The sequence below is a fragment of the Ovis canadensis genome, chromosome 5 (genome assembly GCF_042477335.2).
Source record: "Ovis canadensis isolate MfBH-ARS-UI-01 breed Bighorn chromosome 5, ARS-UI_OviCan_v2, whole genome shotgun sequence".
NCBI classification, from domain to species: Eukaryota; Metazoa; Chordata; class Mammalia; order Artiodactyla; family Bovidae; genus Ovis; species Ovis canadensis.
Window position 1 is genome coordinate 122,728,186 of NC_091249.1, and position 21,575 is coordinate 122,749,760.

The window sequence follows — 21,575 nt, forward strand, 5'->3', positions numbered from 1 at the left end:
CTGTGTTGCTTTGTCCTGTGACTGCCAGTGTGAACCCCCACCAACCTGTTAAGGTCACCTGGACGCTCTGGAACGGACTGACTCGAGAGGTACTCAATTTGACCACCGGAATTCACCCCCCTAATACGTGGTGGCCGGATCTGTATTTCAACCTCAAAGACCTTATAAAGACTACTTGGACAGCGGCCCAGACCAGAAACTTTGGATTCTGGGCATGTCCCGGACACCTGAAGAGACATAATTGGGAGACTTGTGGGGGGCTGCAACATTATTTCTGTTGGTCCTGGAGCTGTGTGACCTCCAATGATGGGAGATGGAAATGGGAGGTCGGGAACCGGGACTTAGTCAATTTCTCGTTTGTCCAGCCCTATCGCGGGCCCTGGAACCAAGATTACCAAAACCTGTTCGGAGATTATGTCGGGCGGCAATGGGAACAGCACTGGAGCCCAATTGCTCAGGTGAAAGTAATGTTCAACCAGGAAGCGGCTAAACTGGAGAGGTCTTGGGTCTCCGGGCTATCATGGGGCCTCCAACTCTACGCTGAGTGGTTTGAAGCAAAGCCTGGGGGAATTCTGGTTATTAGTCAGACAATAGAACCGATATTAGTACACAGTATCGGACCTAATAAGGTAGAGAAATTAGGTGCTGTGACCCTATCAACCACACCCCACCCAACTTCGTTGACTTTAACTAAACCTAACAAGGATGAAGCTCTTGCTGAGACAGACCCGTTGTGGAAATTAGTCAAGGCTGCATACACCACCTTAAACCAGACTCATCCTGAGGCAACTAGATCCTGTTGGTTATGTTACAACATAGCTCCCCCATACTATGAAGCCATAGGCCTCAATGCTTCTTACAGCTTGGTCAATGCCTCAGATCCCTCCCAGTGTCAATGGGGAGACCGCAAGGTAGGACTCACGATGAGGCAGGTATGGGGAAAGGGGCTATGTATAGGCACAGTGCCGTCAGATAAAACCTCCCTATGTGTCAATGTCACAAGATCTGTAAACGGGCCTCTGGCTAGCTGGATGATTCCCCAGATGGGAGGATGGTGGGTATGTTCCAGAACCGGGTTGACCCCTTGTGTACATGAGTCAATTTTTGATCCCAAAGAAGAATTTTGTGTCATGGTAGCAGTAGTACCTAAAATAATATACAGGTCGGAAGAAACTGTGTACGACTATTGGGCCCATAGGTCAACCCTCAATCAGCAAGAAAGAGCATATAGAATTAAAAGAGAACCCCTTACTGCAATTACTATAGCCACTATGTTTGGCTTAGGGATAGCCGGAGCTGGAACTGGAATTACAGCTTTGTCTATGCAAAGTCAAGGATTTAACTCTTTAAGGGCAGCGATAGATGAAGATATCACCCGACTAGAACAGTCTGTAAGTCATTTAGAATCTTCTTTAACTTCCTTGTCTGAAGTAGTTTTGCAAAATAGAAGAGGGCTAGATTTGCTATTTCTACAACAGGGGGGACTTTGTGCTGCCCTGGGAGAGGAATGTTGTTTTTACGCAGACCACACGGGTATAGTTAGAGAATCTATGGCCAAAGTGAGAGAGGGGCTAGCCCAGCGTAAACGAGAGCGGGAGGCCCAACAAGGATGGTTTGAGTCTTGGTTTCAACAATCCCCTTGGCTGACTACTTTAATCTCAACCTTACTAGGACCCTTGATAATCCTTCTAATAATGCTCACGTTCGGTCCCTGCATCATCAACAGACTTGTAGCCTTTGTAAAAGAACGTATTAACACAGTGCAGTTGTTTGTGCTACGGCAACAATATCAAACTATATCACCGGGAACAGAGGAAGATTCCTCTGTATGATCAAAGAACAGGGGGGAATGTTAGGTTATCGGAAGACTTAGTGAGGTGTGTAACTACATCAGGGACCTGGGACAGTAGCTCCTGCGCTAAACATTCCATAACCAAATAAGGAGGTCAGTAGCTCCTGCGCTAAACATTCCATACCAAATAAGAAAAATCTATAGGGAAGCAGCATCAGGGGAATGTATGAGCTCAGCTTCGCATGTAACCAATCAGGTAGTGCCAACTATGCCTGTTGCTGGACTAAGGGACAAACTGTATATAAACCGCCATACCTCTTTGTTCGGGGTCCAGCCGCATTCTGCTGTGTCAGAGAGGCTAGGACCCTGGCGCGCCAGAAATAAACTCCCTTTATGCCTTTTGCATTACTTTGGTGGACTTGTTCATTCGGTCGGGTAGGGGACACGGACACGGAGCATAACAATGAGTTTAATATATTGTTGTGTCCTATATATTTATAATGTATGTAGGACACAGAAAATATATTCTGTGATTCTGATGACCATTGGTTCAGGGATTACCATTTCTATGAGAATTTACCTGGCAAACTCTATTTAAAATTATAACTAACACTCTTTATTCCTCTCTGTACTTCCCCCCACAACATTTATCAACACACTTAAAAGTTACTATTTCTTTCTTTTCTTATTGCCTCTCTTTTATAGAAGATAGACTTCATGAAAACAAGCTTCTGCATGTTTCGATTACATGTCTGTCTGAAACAGGTTTTGCATATCTGTTTGATCACAGTGATATCAGAAGCATCTAGAAGCGCCTGGCACTTATTGCCTGTTAAATTAGTACTTCCTGAATAGAATGTGAAAGGCATTTTTGGCACGAGATCACCAAATAGAAGCATCTGTCAAGTCTTTCCTTTGGAACTGTCCAGTTTCCCTGAGTTTCCCTGCAGTCTTCTGTGCGGGGACATGCATGGGTCTGAAAGTTGACTTTCGGGGAGCTGGGTATGGAAGACGTTGGGAGGCCCGTGGCCAGCCTGTGGTGGTCAGCTTCACCTGCCAGTCTCAGCTGCAGTGTGCCTCTGTGCCTGCTGTCCAAATCAGGGTTACTAAGGGTTCATTTCTCTAGAAGATAAACGCTAGTCTCTAGAAGAGCAGAATAACAGCCTCATTATTCTTGAAGGGCTGCGGGTAACTCTTAAGTGAGACTCAGCTATTCCTCTCCCTGGGGCTTCCTTGGAGACTTCAGGGTGAAGGTAACCAGTTTCAAGATCACATATGACTAAAGTTTCCATCATGCAAGATCATGCAATTTCAGTAAAGCCCTTTCTTAACTGGTGCCAGAGAGTTTGAAGGCTTGATAACAAGAATTAGAAGCACACACTCCATGATCTCATCCATTTGTAATATCCAACAGCATCACTTTTTTCTTAGTACTTTCTACCGATCATTTCCTCAATGATCAATAGATTTCCAAGGGGACAGTGGACTGGTATCAGAATCACCTGGGAAGCCACAGATTCCTGTAGCTACAGATTCCTGTAGTCTAGCCCACTCCTTCTAATCTGAATATTGGGTGGTAGGGCCTCAGTGATACTTTAATATACTGCCCACCACCAGCAACAATGATTTAGTCAGACATTCAGCCGCATACTGTTATTTAGAAATCTAAACTGACCTGTAAATACAGTTTTATATGGGCCTACTGAGATTTATAGCAGGATACAATTTTAAAATCATGGAAGAGAGTCATAAGAATGCAAAATTCCTAGCTTTGGAGAGGTCTTTGATTGGCAGGGTATTGCTTCTGGTGAGATCATTTTTGTACCCATGGATGCTGATTCTGTAACAATAAGGTAAGCATAGGAAATTATGCCCTGACAATTCTCCTGAACAATTCTCTTGGTTGGTGAACACCTCATTTTGTGTTTATTCAGCTCAGTTCAGTTCAGTTCAGTTCAGTTACTCAGTCATGTCCAACTCTTTGTGACCCCATGGACTACAGCATGCCAGGCCTCCCTGTCCATCACCAACTCCCTGAGTTCACTCAAACTCATGTCCATTGAGTCAGTGATGCCATCCAACCATCGCATCCTCTGTCATCCCCTTCTCCTCCCGCCTTCAATCTTTCCCAGCATCAGGGTCTTTTTAAATGAGCCAGCTCTTCGCATCAGGTGGCCAAAGTATTGGAGTTTCAGCTTCAACATCAGTCCTTCCAATGAACACCCAGGGTTGATCTCCTTCAGAATGGACTGGTTGGATCTCCTTGCAGTTCAAGGGACTCTCAAGAGTCTTCTCCAACACCACAGTTCAAAAGCATCAATTCTTCTGCGCTCAGCTTTCTTTATAGTCCAACTCTCACATCCATACATGACTCCTGGAAAAACCATAGCCTTGACTAGATGGACCTTTGTTGGCAAAGTAATGTCTCTGCTTTTTAACTGGTCAGAAATTTTTAGGTTGGTCATAACTTTTCAGGTTGGTCATAACTTTTCTTCCAAGGAGTAACGTCTTTTAATTTCATGGCTGCAATCCCATCTGCAGCAATTTTGGAGCCCCCACAAATAAAGTCTGACCCTGTTTCCCCATCTATTTGCCATGAAGTGATGGGACCAGATGCCATGATCTTAGTTTTCTGAATGTTGAGCTTTAAGCCAACTTTTTCACTCTCCACTTTCACTTTCATCACGAGGCTTTTCAGTTTTTCTTCACTTTCTGCCATAAGGGTGGTGTCATCTGAATATCTGAGGTTATTGATATGTGTTTATTATGTACCTAAAATTACCTCAAATTATAGTAGATAGCAAAACATGCTCACAGTGCCCTCTGGATAAGATAATTATATTATGAAGAACTAGTGCAAGCTAAGAACCTCTACGGTGATTGATGGTTAATTCCTCCTATTCATTCTTTCAGGGTTTTTTTTTTTTTCCTAATTCTCTTAGTACCTCATGGTCAGGAAGGTCTGGTGATGGATGGAGAAGAAAAGTCTCTATTACTATCAGTATAGCACAGGATGTTTTTAAAAATGAAGCTAAAAGAAAGACAGTGACCTTACTGTGAGTGAGCCTGCATGGGTCTAGCCTCATACCAGATATTCTATTCAGGGGAAAGACTGCCTTTTTTTTTTTTTTTTTTTTTTTTTAAGTATCAGGAATACTTAGGAAAAGCTGTTGTGTGACAGGCGATGTCATTTGGGAAGGTGATCCTCTACTAGTCATTGTGGAGCCTGAATTCCTGGCACTCAGGTTAGAAATGCCTCGAGAGAATAGCAGAACATTGAATGGTGTTTCTACAGAATTGTCATCTGATTCTGACAGCCAATGTATCCTATTTTCCTAACTTATCACTGTGGGGAACTTCAGCTTCAAGTTTCCGCCATGACTGAAAAACGAAATGGAAGAATATTTAAAATAAAGAGAACCGCTCCAGCCTAACTATGGAAGAGGAGAATGTTATGTGAGCGTATATAGTGATGCCAAACCCTAAACACACCCCCTTCAGAGAGCTGACGCTTCTTGCAGGCTCAGTGCCAGCACACTACAACAAAGAGCTGTTTCATTTGTTGTTGTCTAATTAAGCAAAAGCTTGTTCCAAGTTTGGGAAAGGGAGCCACCATCCATTTCCATAGTATGCTTTCATAAATGCGGCAACATTGAGGACTCTCAGGACTGGCTCTGCGGCTGAAAAGTGAGTGTTAGTTGCTCAGTCACGTCCGACCGTTGGCAATCCCACGGACTGTAGCCCCTCAGGCTCCCCGTCCATGGGATTTTCCAGGCAAGAATCCTGGAGTGGGGTGCCATTTCCTTCTCCAGGGGGTCTTTCTGACCCAGGGACTGAGCCTGGTTCTCCTGCATTGCGGTTCTGTGGCCAGTGCAGTGTCATCCAAGATGGTTAGAGAAGCAGCCAGGTCTGGCCACAGGCGCACATGAAATTCTTTATTACCTCGAGAGCAGAGCAGTATTTGATACCAAAAAAAAAAAAAAAAAAGATTTACATGAAAAGAGTAGACATAAACGGTTTGTTGCTAAAGAGGTTTCTCTATGCTTCAACTTTGACATTTCTCAAGGAGGCTGACTGAACATTTCCTATCATCTCCAAACTCCAGATCAGGATTGCCATTACAAGATTTGAGTGGAAGGTACATGCTAACCTGAGGAAAAGATTGACCTGACATATTCAGCCAATCTCTTATTGACTATGCCAAAGCCTTTGACTGTGTGGATCACAATAAACTGTGGACAATTCTGAGAGAGATGGGAATACCAGACCACATAACCTGCCTCTTGAGAAATCTGTCTGCAGGTCAGGAGGCAACAGTTAGAACTGGACATAGAACGACAGACTGCTTCCAAATGGGAAAAGGAGTCCATCAAGGCTGTATATTGTCACCCTGCTTATTTAACTTATATACAGAGTACATCATGAGAAACGCTGGACTGGAAGAAACACAAGCTGGAATCAAGATTGCTGGGAGTAATATCAATAACCTCAGATATGCAGATGACACCACCCTTATGGCAGAAAGTGAAGAGGAACTAAAAAGCCTCCTGATGAAAGTGAAAGAGGAGAGTGAAAAAGTTGGCTTAAAGCTCAACATTCAGAAAAGGAAGATCATGGCATCCGGTCCCATCACTTCATGGGAAATAGATGGGGAAACAGTAGAAACAGTGTCAGACTTTATTTTTGGGGGGCTCCAAAATGACTGCAGATGGTGACTGCAGCCATGAAATTAAAAGACGCTTACTCCTTGGAAGAAAAGTTATGGGCAACCTAGACAGTACATTCAAAAGCAGAGACATTACTTTGTCGACTAAGGTCCATCTAGTCAAGGCTATGGTTTTTCCTGTGGTCATGTATGGATGTGAGAGTTGGACTTTGAAGAAGGCTGAGCGCTGAAGAATTTATGCTTTTTAACTGTGGTGGTGGAGAAGACTCTTGAGAGTCCCTTGGACTGCAAGGAGATCCAACCAGTCCATTCTGAAGGAGATCAACCCTGGGATTTCTTTGGAAGGAATGATGCTAAAGCTGAAGCTCCAGTACTTTGGCCAGTACTTTGGCCACCTCATGGGAAGAGTTGACTCATTGGAAAAGACTCTGATGCTGGGAGAGATTGGGGGCAGGAGGAGAAGGGGACGATCGAGGATGAGATGGCTGGATGGCATCAGGGACTCGATGGACGTGAGTCTGAGTGAACTCCAGGAGATGGTGATGGACAGGGAGGCTTGGCATGCTGTGATCCATGGGGTCACACAGAGTCGGACACGACTGAGCGACTGAACTGAGCTGAACAGTATCTCAGTGCAACACGTGTTTTAGTGGTTCTATTCAACCAGCAACAGACATGTTCTTGCACGTTTTCCAGCAGCAGAGGAAAAACTGGGGCAGCCAGAATGAACAGCTCCCCCAAGGTAGAAAGTCTCAGCTTGAGAATAAAGAGTGTTGATATATGGTGCTTGCCCTTTTCACCACCTAATTCCACAGTTGTAGTGCTTAGTAGTTCACTCATCTGTGAAGTAAGGGAGTGGACAAGCACTGTCTTGAAACCTCCTTGGGTTTCTGACATGGTTCTGCCAATAGAGTGAAACGAACCATACCCATTTCTAAGTGTGATTAGTGGAGTGAGTATAAGTGTGCTGCTTATGCATTAGTGTGTAACAGATTACCCCCAAACTAAGTGGCCTAAAACAGCAGTTAACACTTATTAGGTTAAACAGCTGACACTTAGGAATCCAGGGGTGGCTTGAGAGTGATTCTGGCTAAAGGTCTTGGATGAGGTTGTAGTCAAGATGTCTGCATGGCCGCAGTCATCTTAAGGCTTTACTAGGTCTGGAGAATGTGCTTTCAGGATGCTTTACTCACATGTCTGGTCTTCCCTGATAGCTCAGTTGGTAAAGAATCCACCTGCAATGCAGGAGGCCCCGGTCAATTCCTGGGTTGGGGAGATCTGCTTGAGAAGGGATAGGCTACCCACTCCAATATTCTTGGGCTTCCCTTGTGCCTGCGCTGGTAAAGAATCCACCTGCAATGCGGGAGACCTGAGTTCAACCTGGGTTGGGAAGATCCCCTGGAGGAGGGCATGGCAACCCACTCCACTATTCTAGCCTGGAGAATTCCATGGACTCTACAGTCCACTGGGCCACAAAGAGTCAGACACAACTAAGCAACTTTCAGTTTCCCTTTCCTTGTCACATGAAACACCCCGTAGGACTGCTTGAGTATCTTTCCAATGTGGCTGTTGACTTTCTGCAGGGCAAACAACCCAAGAAGGAGCAAGTCAAAATCTTCAGTTTTTTAAATTATCTAGCCTTGTTACAGGTCAACCCTAATCAGTGTGAGAGGGGACTACACTAGGGCACAAACACCATTGAGGGCATCTTGGAGGCTGGTAATCACAATACATGAAGCTGGTAACAAAAAAGAAATGGTCTTTATTATATAAACTACTCAGAAAAAGTCATATTTAACACTTTTTAAAAAAGTTAGAGATGACAATTTGACATAACTACGTTTATTTTTAATTTACCAAAATTCTCTGAAGCACCAATGTATTGAATCAAATTGAATATTATCATTTGTCAATGATCAACTACATCCACTTTTTCTCCCTATTGTGGCCACACCTCGTGGTTTGCAGGATTACAGTTCCTCTACCAGGGACCAAACTCAGGTCCCCTGAAGTGGAAGCCCACAGTACTAAACACTGGACTGTCAGGGAATTTCCCACCTTCTCCTTTATCCTAACTTGGGACTAGTATCCTTAGGGGTATCTCAAAGTAAAAAGAGCAATAACTAGCTCCTTTTTCTCCGACACATATTTGAACACCTTGCTGACAGCTGAATAGAAAGAAACTCAGGGAGGCAGCTGATGGGAAGAAATGTATTCTGAGAATGTTAAAACTAGGCAACTCATAATAAGCCCATAACACAGTGCCTTTACAAGATCACAGGAAAACAGCTAAAATGCATGCCTCATTGATACCATAAGACTAAACCTTCCACGAGAGTTCTAAGCTTTAAATTTTTGTCTCAATGCCAAGATGTAGGTTAAAACATAAATCTAATTGTCAGATGCACTTAAATTCAAATTGCTACACTACCATTAATGGTCCCTAGATAAGTTAGGTAAAAAAAGATCTTCACAACCCAGATAATCACGATGGTGTGATCACTCACCCAGAGCCAGACATCCTGGAATGTGAAGTCAAGTGGGCCTGAGGAAGCATCACTACAAAAGCTAGTGGAGGTGAGGGAATTCCAGTTGAACTGTTTCAAATTCTGAAAGATGATGCTGTGAAAGTGCTGCACTCAATATGCCAGAAAATTGGGAAAACTCAGCAGTGGCCACAGGACTGGAAAAGGTCAGTTTTCATTCTAATCCCAAAGAAAGGCAATGCCAGAGAATGCTTGCACTACCACACAACTGCACTCATCTCACATGCTAGTAAAGTAATGCTCAAAATTCTCCAAGCCAGGCTTCAACAATACATGAACCGTGAACTTGCAGATGTTCAAGCTGGTTTTAGAAAAGGCAGAGGAACCAGAGATCAAATTTCCAACATTTGCTGGATCATTGAAAAAGCAAGAGTTCCAGAAAAACATCTATTTCTGCTTTATTGACTATGCCAAAGCCTTTAACTGTGTGGATCACAATAAACTGTGGAAAATTCTGAAAGAGATGGGGATACCAGACCCCCTGACCTGCCTCTTGAGAAATCTGTATGCAGGTCAGGAAGCAACAGTTAGAACTGGACAGGGAACAAGACTGGTTCTAAATAGGAAAAGGAGTATATCAAGGCTGTATGTTGCCACCCTGCTTATTTAACTTATATGCAGAGTACATTATGAAAAACACTGGGCTGGATGAAGCACAAGATGGAATCAAGATTGCCGGGAGAAAATATCAATAACCTCAGATATGCAGATGACACCACCCTTATGGCAGAAAGTGAAAAACTAAAGAGCCTCTTGAAGAAAGTGAAAGAGGTAACTGAAAAAGTTGGCTTAAACCTCAAATTTCAGAAAACTAAGGTCATGGCAACCGGTCCCATCACTTCATGGCAAATAGATGGGGAAACAGTGGAAACAGTGGCTGACTTTATTTTGGGGGTCTCCAAAATAACTGCAGGTGGTGACTGCAGCCATGAAATTAAAAGATGTTTATTCCTTTGAAGAAAAGTTATGACCAACCTAGACAGCATATTAAAAAGCACAGACATTACTTTACCAACAATGTCTGTCTAGTCAAGGCTATGGTTTTTCCAGTGGTCATATATGAATGTGAGAGTTCGACTATAAAGAAAGCTGAGCGCCGAAGAATTGAAAGCTGAGTGCCGAAGAAGTGCTTTTAAACTGCGGAGTCGAAGAAGACTCTTGAGAGTCCCTTGGGCTGCAAGGAGATCCAGCCAGTCCATCCTAAAGGAGATCAGTCCTGGGTGTTCATTGGAAGGACTGATGTTGAAGCTGAAACTCCAATACTTTGGCCACCTGCTGCGAAGAGCTGACTCATTTGAAGACTCTGATGCTGGGAGGGATTGAGGGCAGGAGGAGAAGGGGACGACAGAGGATGAGATGGTTTGATGGCATCACCGACTCAATGGACATGGATTTGGCTGGACATTGGGAGTTCGTGATGGACAGGGAGGCCTGGCATGCTGCGGTTCATGGGATTGCAAAGAGTCAGACATGACTGAGCAACTGAACCGGCCATTACATTTACGACTGTAGGCAGGAATCCCTTAGAAGAAATGGAGTAGCCATCATAGTCAACAAGAGAGTCCAAAATGCAGTGCTTGGATGCAATCTCAAAAATGACAGAATGATCTCTGTTCATCTCCAAGGCAAACCATTCAATATCACAGTTATCCAAGTCTATTCCCTGGCCAGTAATGCTGAAGAAATTGAACAATTCTATGAAGACCTACAAGACCTTTTAGAACTAACACCCTAAAAAGATGTCCTTTTCATTATAGGGGACTGGAATGCAAAAGTAGGAACTCAAGAAACACCTGGAGTAACAGGCAAATTTGGCCTGGGAATGTGGAATGAAGCAGGGCAAAGACTAATAGAGTTTTGCCAAGAAAATGCACTGGTCATAGCAAACACCCTCTTTCAACAACACAAGAGAAGACTCTACACATGGACATCACCAGATGGCCAACACCAAAATCAGATTGATTATATTCTTTGCAGCCAAAGATGGAGAAGCTCTGTACAGTGAGCAAAAACAAGACTGGGACCTGCCTGTGGCTTAGATCATCAACTTATTGGCAAATTCAGACTTAAATTGAAGAAAGTAGGGAAGACCACTAGACCATTCAGATATGACCTAAATCAAATCCCTTATGATTATACAGTGGAAGTGAGAAATAGATTTAAGGGCCTAGATCTGATAGACAGCATGCTGATGAACTTTGGACAGAGGTTTGTGACATTGCACAGGAGACAGGGAGCAAGACCATCCCCATGGAAAAGAAATGCAAAAGAGCAAAATGGCTGTCTGGGGAGGCCTTACAAATAGCTGGGAAAACAAGAGAAGTGAAAAGCAAAGGTGAAAAGGAAAGATATACCCATTTGAATGCAGAGTTCCAAGAAGAGCAAGGAGAGATAAGAAAGCCTTCGCCAGTTATCAGTGCAAAGAAATAGAGGAAAACAACAGAATGGGAAAGACTAGAGATCTCTTCAAGAAAATTTGAGATACCAAGGGAACATATCATGCAACGATGGGCACAAGAAAGGACAGAAATGGTGTGGACCTAACATAAGCATAAGATATTAAGAAGAGGTGGCAAGAATACACAGAAAAACTGTACAAAAATGATCTTCATGACCCAGATAATCACGATGGTGTGATCACTCATCTAGAGCCAGACATCCTGGAATGTGAAGTCAAGTGGGCTTTAGGAAGCATCACCACGAACAAAACTAGTGGAAGTGATGGAATTCCAGTTGAGCTATTTCAAATCATAAAAGATGATGCTGTGAAAGTGCTGCACTCAGTATGCCAGCAAATTGGGAATACTCAGCAGTGGCCACAGGACTGGAAAAGGTCAGTTTTCATCCCAATCCCAAAGAAAGGCAAGGCCAAGGATCTTTCCTCACGCTTTGCTAAGCCTTGTTTTGGCCTGGAAAGGGGAAGTGAGCTCTCTCGGTCGTGTCCGACTCTTGTTGGGCGCATGCACCAGGCTCCTCCGTCCCTGGGGTTCTCCAGGCAAAAGCACCAGAGTGGGCTGCCATTTCCTTCTCCAGGGGATCTTCCCGACCCACGGATCGAACCTAGGTCTCCCACCTTGCTGGCAGATGCTTTACCCTCTGAGCCACCAGGGAAGCTTATTCTAGCTTATTCAAGCTTGCTCTAGCCTGGATTTGGCACTAAATAAACTGGGAACTAGAGAAATCATTCATCCCCAATGAGTTGATTTCGTCATTTGTAAAAGAATAATTTTTGCCCTAAATATTTCACTGTCTTTATTTGAGGATTATATTAAGCTAATTGTTGTTCAGTGGCTCAGTCATGTCCGACTCTTTGTGACCTCATGGCCTGCAGCACGCCACGCTTCCCTGTCCATCACCATCACCCAGAGATTGCTCAAACTCATGTCCATCCAGTCAATGATGCCATCCAACCATCTCATCCTCTGTTGTCCCCTTCTCCTCCTGCCTTCACACTTTCCCAGCATCAGGGTCTTTTCCAATGAGTCGGCTCTTCACTTCAGGAGTATTGAAGCTTTAGCATCAGTCCTTCCAATGAATATTCAGGACTGATTTCTTTTAGGATGGACTGGTTGGATCTCCTTGCAGTCCAAGGGACTCTCAAGAGTCTTCTCCAACACCACAGTTCAGAAGCATCAATTCTGCATTCAAATCATCAGCCATGGATATTATCAAAGGCTTTGTGAACTGTAAAGTCCTGACCAGGAAACTTTTTCAATTTTCCCCCCAAATTGCCATTATGGACAGAAGACTTTTTTTTTTGCAATGATAAACACAGCATTTGCATTGTACACAATTTAGAACATTCTTATTGCTTACCTGATAATTAAAACCATTTGTACATATTTATATGGCTCATAGGTAAAAAATAATCCATTAATACTCCAATTTATAATTCACCTTAAACAAACTCTGTAGAACATAAACAACATTTTTACTACGGCAAACTTAAATTTCATATGGAAGCATAAGAGCAGTGTTATGATCTCTCACACAGCCATTCCCCCAGATTCAACAATTAACAGTCTTTAATATAAAAAGCCTCTTGATGAAAGTGAAAGAGGAGAGTGAAAAAGTTGGCTTAAAGCTCAACATTCAGAAAACCATGATCATGGCATCTGGTCCCATCACTTCATAGTAAATAGATGGGGAGACAGTGGACACGGTGGCTGACTTTATTTTCGGGGCTCCAAAATCACTGCAGATGGTGAGTGCAGTCATGAAATTAAAAGGCGCTTACTCCTTGGAAGGAAAGTTATGACCAACCTAGACAGCATATTCAAAAGCAGAGACATTACTTTACCAACAAAGGTCCGTCTAGTCAAGGCTATGGTTTTTCCAGTGGTCATGTATGGATGTGAGAGTTGGACTGTGAAGAAGGCTGAGCACCCAGGAATTGATGCTTTTGAACTGCAGTGTTGGAGAAGACTCTTGAGAATCCCTTGGACTGCAAGGAGATCCAACCAGTCCGTTCTGAAGATCAGCCCTGGGATTTCTTTGGAAGGACTGATGCTAAAGCTGAAACTCCAGTACTTTGGCCACCTCACATGAAGAGTTGACTCATTGGAAAAGACTCTGATGCTGGGAGGGATTGGGGGCAGGAGGAGAAGGGGACGACCGAGGATGGGATGGCTGGATGGCATCACGGACTCAGTGGACGTGAGTCTGAGTGAACTCTGGGAGTTGGTGATGGACAGGGAGGTCTGGTGTGCTGCAATTCATGGGGTCATAAAGAGTCGGACACGACTGAGCGACTGAACAGAACTGATAATACTTTTATAGTATTAAAAAAGATGCAGGTCATAAAAACCCTGGACCTCATGTCCAATTATTTTGAAAGCAAATTCCCAGATACATAATTTCATCCATAAACACATATCTCTACTAGATAAGGTCGTTTAAAAAAGTGAGCGTCGCTCGGTCGTGTCCGCCTCTTTGAGACCTCCCTGGAATTCTCCAGAACACTGGAGGGGGCAGCCGGTCCCTCCGCCAGCGCATCCTCCAGACTCAGGGATCGATCCCCGGTCTCCTACGCTGCAGGCGGACTCTCCACCAGCCGAGCCACCGAGAGGCACTGGGCCTTTGGAAAGGTCCCCCAGCCCCAGTCGGATTAGACGCGTCCGTCCGGAAAGCCTGGGCTAAGACTTCCGCGTCCCCTCACTCCCCCGGCCGCCGGGCTTCCCCACTCGGCCCCGCCCCTCCAGGCCCGCGGGAAAGCGACCTCAGTGTCTGCCAGTCGGGGACGGCGGGAACGCGGAACCCAAGTGTTGGTTCCCCTTCGCGTCCCGCGGGGAGCCACTTTTCAGCTGCACCGAAGACAGCCGCCGCTCGCTCGATTGGCAGCGAGCACCGGAAGCGGCAGGGCGCCGGAAGCGGCGGCCGAGGGTTGTGCTGAGGCAGACGCGCCGACGGGCACGGGCGCGCGGTCTCCCAGGGACTGTAGGCGCGAGGCCGCCGTCGACGGTCGTGATGGAGCGGGGCCCGGGCGAACGCACCGCCAGCGCCCTTTTCGCCGGGTTCCGGGCCTTGGGGCTCTTCAGCAGCGACATTCCCCACGCGGTGCGCTTCAGTGCGCTGAAGCGCAGGTTCTACGTGACCACGTGCGTGGGCAAGAGCTTCCACACCTACGATGTGAGTGCCCCGGGGTCGCGCCGCCCTCCGCCCAGGCCGTCCGTGTGTGGACCGCACATGCCGTCCGCCTGCGACGAGCTCCGGCGGCGGTCGGGCTGGGAGAGGTCCCGGAGAACGTCGCACTTCTGCGGCAGAGGTTGGAAATAAATGTGGTGAAGGAAACTGCTCGCCCGCCCCCTTTTAATTAGAGTTGTAAGCCAGCTCATTGTGCAGTTCCTGCGGAGAACCGCGTTAGAGATGCGGGCTAAAATCCACTGGGATAACGGGAGGGTGAGATTAGTGACGGTTTTCGCGGCTCTCCACATTTGATAGCAGACTAATTTCCCTAAACTTCCCCTGAGCATCTGTTTTCTGCCACCATGACGGAGTTCAGCGGTGCCACCTCCTCAAAACCTTGCAGCGTTTCTTTCCAAGAAGAATGTTCGTTATTTTGTAGCACCCTTACATGGACTAGGAAACTAGATCTCAGAAAAAACTGGTACTTGCCCAAGGCCTTCCTGCTTGTTACTGATGGTTTTTCCTCTAAAATATATCATCAGTCTTTGAAATAGCCTTTTGTTGCTGTTTCTTCTTTCGTCTTCTCTAGATGAAGGTATGCTTTGTGAAAGGTGGGGCCTTACTTGAGGAGGTTAAAACTAGTCAGTGTTAATTAAGCACTTTTCCTGGAGACTGATGTAAAGTTGTACTCCTAGAAAATATAAGCTTTCCTTGAAGCATTGTGAAAATCAGGTGGATTGTTAGCAAGAGGAACTGGTTGTTGATAGCAGGTAGAATTAGTGGAAGAGCAAGTGAGGAACGGAAAGGGAAGGCCATCACAGCGATGGAGGTGAGTCACATAGCTGGATCAGTAACCATAGGTTGGGGCCCACAAACTACAGCCTGCAAGCCAATTCTGCCAACATTTTGTTTTTGTATGACCTATCACATTTTTATGTGTGTGTGTGTGTGTGTGTGTGTGTGTGTGTCTACTCTCAATTAAGAAACATAGATTATTTAATTCATCTTCAAGGGCACTTTTAGTCTTACACCCTTCTGTGCTCTATGCTTCTGAGCTAGATGGTTTTGACGTTTTTAAATGGCCGGGAAATATCAAAAGAAAAATAATATTTCACAGCATATGACAGTTTAAAAAATTATTATTATATATCCATAAATCAAATTTATTGAAATACAGTCATGCGTATATATATTTTTTTACCATATGTGGCTGCTTCTGTGATGTATTATCAGTTGAGTGATTGCAACAAAGACCACACAGATTGCAAAGCCTTAAAATATTCATTACACGACCCAGATACAAACCTATACATGATGCCTACCCTCCATCACTGATGAAATAGTAGAAAATATAAACTTCCCTAATAATGAGAATGGGCTTCCCTGGTGGCTCAGATTGTAAAAGAATCTGCCTGCAACGCAGGAGACCTGAGTTCGAGCCCTGGGTCAGGAAGATCCCCTGGAGAAAGGCATGGCTACCCACTCCAGTATTCTTGCCTGGAGAACTCAATGGACAGAGGAGCCTGGTGGGCTACAGTCTGTGGAGCCTCAAAGAGTTGGACAGGACTGAGCGACTGAACTGAACTGAGCGACTAATCTGCTAATAATGAAAATTAGTACATCAGTAAGTGTCTTTTTAAGGAAGGACCGCATAGCAAACTTATGTATGAGGTTAGAGCTTAATCTTTAAGTGCTAAATTATTATAATATTTTTGTTAGTAAAAATTTAATCATTTGTTCTCTTTTTTAAAAACAGGTTCAGAAACTTAGTCTGGTTGCAGTAAGTAAGTATAGACTTTGTCCTGAATTTGTGCCTGTTTAGTATCTTTTAACATTCTTTTAAAATTCTGAGTTAAATCTAAGACTTGTGAAACGTAAAGACTTTGGCGTGTATTTATGGTAAACGTACATAGCTAACAAAAACATCCAGGACAGGATTGTTTGTTACTTTCAGTTGTCATTTCTCTTTGGTCTTCTTTAAACTAATTCATCTCTTTCTTTGTGGTTTACAACATTGATACTTTTAGAGTAGTGTAGGCTAGTCTTTTCTAAAGAATATTTTTCAATTTGACTTTTTCTGATACTTCATCATGATTAGATTCAGGTTCTGCAGTGTTGCAAGAGTAGCAAAGAAATGATGCTGAATTCTCAGCGAACCATATCAGGAGGCACATGCTATTGCTTTTTCCTGGCAGTGAAAACTTTGATCATTTGGTTAAGATGACATTTATCAAGCAGCTCCTTTTGAAGACTTGCCCTTGTAGCTAATAAATGTAATAAGTGCATGTGGTAAGATACATTGAGAGTGAAAGTGAAGTCGCTCAGTCCTGTCCAACTCTTTGCGACCCCATGGACTGTAGCCTACCACGTTCCTCCATCCATGGGATTTCCCAAGCAAGAGTACTGGAGTGGATTGCCATTTCCTTCTCCAGGGGATCTTTGTGACCCAGGGATTGAACCCGAGTCTTCCTCATTGTAGGTAGATGCTTTACGTCTCAGACGGTAAAGCATCTGCCTACCATGCTTACACATTGGAAGGAAAGTTATGACCAACCTAGACAGCATTTTTAAAAGCAGAGACATTACTTTGCCAGCAAAGGTCCATCTAGTCAAGGCTGTGGTTTTTCCAGTGGTCATGTATGGATGTGAGAGTTGGACTATAAAGAAAGCTAAGCGCCAAAGAATTGATGCTTTTGAACTGTGGTGTTGGAGAAGACTCTTGAGAGTTCCTTGGACTGCAACGAGATCCAACCAGTCCATCCTAAAGGAGATCAATTCTAGGTGTTCATTGGAGGGTCTGATGTTGAAGCTGAAACTCCAATACTTTGGCCATCTGATGCAAAGAGCTGACTCATTGGAAAAGACTCTGATGCTGGGAAAGAGTGAGGGCAGGAGGAGAAGGGGATGACAGAGGATGAGATGGTTGGATGGCATCACCGACTCGATGGACATGGGTTTGGGTGAACTCTGGGAGTTGGTGATGGACAGGGAGGCCTGGTGTGCTGCGATTCATGGGGTCGCAAAGAGTCGGACACGACTGAGCAACTGAACTGAACTGAACAATGAGGAAGACCTGGGTTCGATCCCTGGGTCATAAAGATCCCCTGGAGAAGGAAATGGCAATCCACTCCAGTACTCTTGCTTGGGAAATCCCATGGACAGAGGAGCGTGGTACGTTGCAGTCCATGGGGTTGCAAAGAGTCAGACAGGACTGAGCAACTTCACTTTCACTATAAATAGTCTTTACTATTCAAAGTTTCATGTACTGCTGACTATCATTTAGTCGTGATTCTCACCTGAGTTATTAGTAGGATGATTATCAAATAGTGGTTTTCTGATTCTATCATTCCATTGTAAGAAAGAGTTTTCCTTTTTCCCACATTTTGATATTTTCTTGCAATGGAAGAATTTTTTTTTAACTCTTTTATAGAATGAAGAGCTTGCCAGGACTGAGAGATTCTAGTTTCACCATCAATTGTGATCTTTGTAAGAAAAACAGAGCTATATGAATTTAGAGTGTATGTCTGATAAATTTTATTTTTAAAAAAGATTATAGAAGGCTGTAGAAGGGCAATACTAAAATGGTAAACCTATAAAAATAGTATTTGGACATGTAATAACAGCGTGAATGATACTTCATTCTCTCCTGTTTTAACGGTCCTGCCCCCAAAATGGGAAATAAACAGTGCAAGCCCGTGTGGCCGCGGCAGTGAGGGAGGGGCCAAGGAGCCTGACGAGGAGCGGCGGGAGGGGCAGGCGCGGACCCGGGAGAAGGCTAGGTGGAGACCGTGCTGTTCACTTGAGAGGGTCAGAGTGTAGAATAGCATGGAATTGTTTTTAAGTTACTCCAAATGGTGGGGTTAAGAGTTCTCAGTTTTGACCTACTTTTAAAATATTCTGAAGTTGTTAGGAGTTTGATGTTGCTGAAGGCATTCACGTGGAGATTAGATGACCACCTGCCAGAGTTTTGTGTATTTGAATGAGGATTTTTTTCCCCAAATAACCTCAATTCTTCTCAATTCTTTAGGATTATGTTCTTGTGTCCACAGATACTGGACATTTATTCTCTTAGGGAAAGTCAAGGTGATGTCATATTTTCAATGTGATGGTTGTTATTAGATGTCTAAAATAACACTGAAGTCTAAATTTTATGCTCTGATTGTCATACATACGTATTTTTAAGTTATAGGAAATTAAAGATGTTATATGTATAATTGAAGTTTGTATTTGTTCCACAATCTTAAATATCTTTATTTCTTAAAAAATTGGTTTACTTCTTTCATTTTATATTTCTTTTTTTCCAGGTAACTCTCTCCCACAGGACATCTGCTGTATGGCAGCTGATGGGAGGTTAGTCTTTGCTGCTTATGGGAATGTTTTCTCTGCATTCGCCCGTAATAAAGAGGTTTGTATCACTGAACTGTGTTGTATTTTGCAGTCAGCGATTGATTGTCATGGTGTGGGAGGGAACTTTAATGTTGCTCTTCATCTGAGACACTCTCGACGTTTTTTTTTGTTTTGTTTTTTAATGTATATTCACTTTGCTGGAGGAGGAGGAAGTTGATTTCATCAAATTTTCATTATCAGTTAAAAGTGATGCTTTGGTTCAGTTTTCTTTGCCTGGGACCAACCTTAGAATCATCTGGGCAGCTAGCTGCTACAGCTTGTTTGTTTCCAACCAGGTCCCATCTCTGGAGTTTTCTACTTTGTTTATTTGGTTGGGGTAGGATTCAGTCAGTAGTATTTTGAAAATATTTTCCTAAGAGATTCACATCTGTACCACTACCTTATGTGAATTGATTTTTTTGTTATGAGCGTCATAGCCCATGACTCATTTTCTAAGACCCAGGTGCTTGTTGCCTACATAGAAGAAGCTAGGTCCTCTGCTCTCTCTCCTAAGGGACGATCTTTTCTTGTCTTAATCTGCTCGTTGGTTTCTCAGTTTGCCCTGGGATGACTAATTTGAGAGATGACCTGGCGCTAGTGGTCCAGAATGAAAGGGAATGTGGCCATGGGGATGGCTAGATAGCCAGGTGATGGAGTTACCGTACTTCTCAAAGTCTGACTCAGGCTAATGATGTTTGTTCCCAGCATTTTCCATCATCTCTACCCGTGGCAGAGGAAGGCAACTTAAAGTTCTTTAATGGGAGTTTTTCTTTTGAGAGTCAGTAAAAGTTTTTTTTTTCTTCGTAGAAAGAGTCCTTTTTTTGTTCAAAATATTGCAATTTGTAGTTTTTCCTGAGAAGATTAGGAGTAGAAAGGTATCAGAGACTATAAACTGTAGGAAACTGTTAACCATCCGTAGGACCAGAAGGAGAAGAAACAGCGTTCCTGGAGCCTGCTGAGAACTGAAACCGTGGGGGAAGGGACTGTAATTAGTGCGGGTGCAGGGACTGCTGTCAGGGAAAGAATGTCTGTGTCCAGACAGAGCTGTAGGGAAGACGTGTCCTATATCGCCCTCCCTTGTTTCTGTGGAAGTCAGCTGGTGGGGGCTGTAGAGGTTAGCCTTCTAGAACATCCCACTTTTCCAAAATGCATGGAATTGTGTTGGCTGGCTTGGCTAAGGGACCCAGCTCTTTGTGTGCCTTCTCCCTAAGCTTGGTTGAAAAGCTGAGCCTCAAAGATCTCATTTCTGTGTTCTTAGCCCATGTTTCCTAATTGGACTCTCTAGGGGAGCAGGTGAAAATGTGTGATTCCTTGCTGTTTGTTGATCTAACCTTGGGTAGTCAAAAGTTGGGCATTTCTTAATGTGAGCATCTATCTTCAGGATTTGTGTGGGGTTTTTGTTGTTGTTGTTGTTAATATGAATAATATTACATGATGAATGAATAGTATGAAATTCTTCTGAATTTTGACATTGCAGGTAGTGCATACCTTTAAGGGTCATAAGGCAGAAATCCATCTTTTGCAACCCTTTGGGGACCACGTTATCTCTGTTGATACCGACAGTGTTCTTATTATTTGGCACATATATTCAGAAGGTAAGAAAACCCATTTATTACTTTATCTTGGAATAGTATGTGTGTAACTAAAATATCTCTTTAAGGATGACTTCTGTACCAGAGGTTTCACATGTAGGCAGTAAAAAATTTTTAAGAATCATTAATGTGTTTAAGGGAAAGGGGTTCTAAGTAAAAAATTGCTAAGCAGTTTTAATTAGCTATTTTAGCTGTTCATAATGCTTTGCATTATAGCTCTCCAAGTTTAATGACATGTGATATTTTCTCTGTGGGGAGAATTTTGGTGTATACTTACACCTGAGTAGTACTTGGTTTGTATTTTCAACTTGTAATAGTAAACTTGAAGACCCAGTCATCTGAAGGAAAATAAACATCTTTTTTCTAAGAATATGAGTCAGTGTCCTTTAATTGTGATTTTCTTTAACACTGCACTGTGCTATGTTTGTAGGCCCGTGTTATCACCAAAGGTCAGGAATTTATCACCAGAATAACCCCAGCTCTCGTAGGTAAAAGATTGTGGGGCCTGACATGAGTTAAAGCTTTTACGCTTTTGGTCTGTGTGCATTTTTAGCGTTTGCTACCTCTTGATTGACTCATCTTTTGAGGGAGTATGTTTATTTTTAGTAGAAGTCTTAGGGATTGCCCTCCTGGCAGTCATTTCATGTTCTTGTTCAGATTAGCCACTCTTGTTTTTCCTTTGCTTGAGTGGAGGGAACAGAATTTCAAACATAGTCCCTATGCAGATGGATATTAAAAGGCCTTTTATGAAGTTAGAGAATCTGACTTAGAGTTCAGCCAGCTTTCTGTTGATACTGGTACTCAGCTTTATGTTCCTCTTGGAGCAGCATGGTGTCTTCAGGGAGCAGTTTGTAGTGATCTTAAGTAAGACTGCTAGTTACATATAGAGGCAAGAATCTTTTAAAATAATATTTAAGTAAAAGATTCTGTAATTCTTGTCTGTTATCTATGCTCCTTAAACTGGGGTA

At 43.5% G+C, this 21,575-nt stretch overlaps 1 protein-coding gene across 1 annotated transcript in view; it reads left to right on the forward strand.

Annotated features, from left to right (window-relative positions):
- Positions 1-14,330: 14,330 nt before the first annotated feature.
- Positions 14,331-21,575, forward strand: part of WDR36 (WD repeat domain 36) — a 44,136-nt gene continuing 36,891 nt past the window's right edge. The window contains exons 1-4 of the mRNA XM_069592673.1: positions 14,331-14,632; positions 16,386-16,413; positions 18,934-19,034; positions 20,493-20,610. Of these exons, the coding sequence (XP_069448774.1) occupies positions 14,471-14,632; positions 16,386-16,413; positions 18,934-19,034; positions 20,493-20,610 (409 nt within the window). The 5' untranslated portion in view covers positions 14,331-14,470. The remainder of the gene's footprint in view (positions 14,633-16,385; positions 16,414-18,933; positions 19,035-20,492; positions 20,611-21,575) is intronic.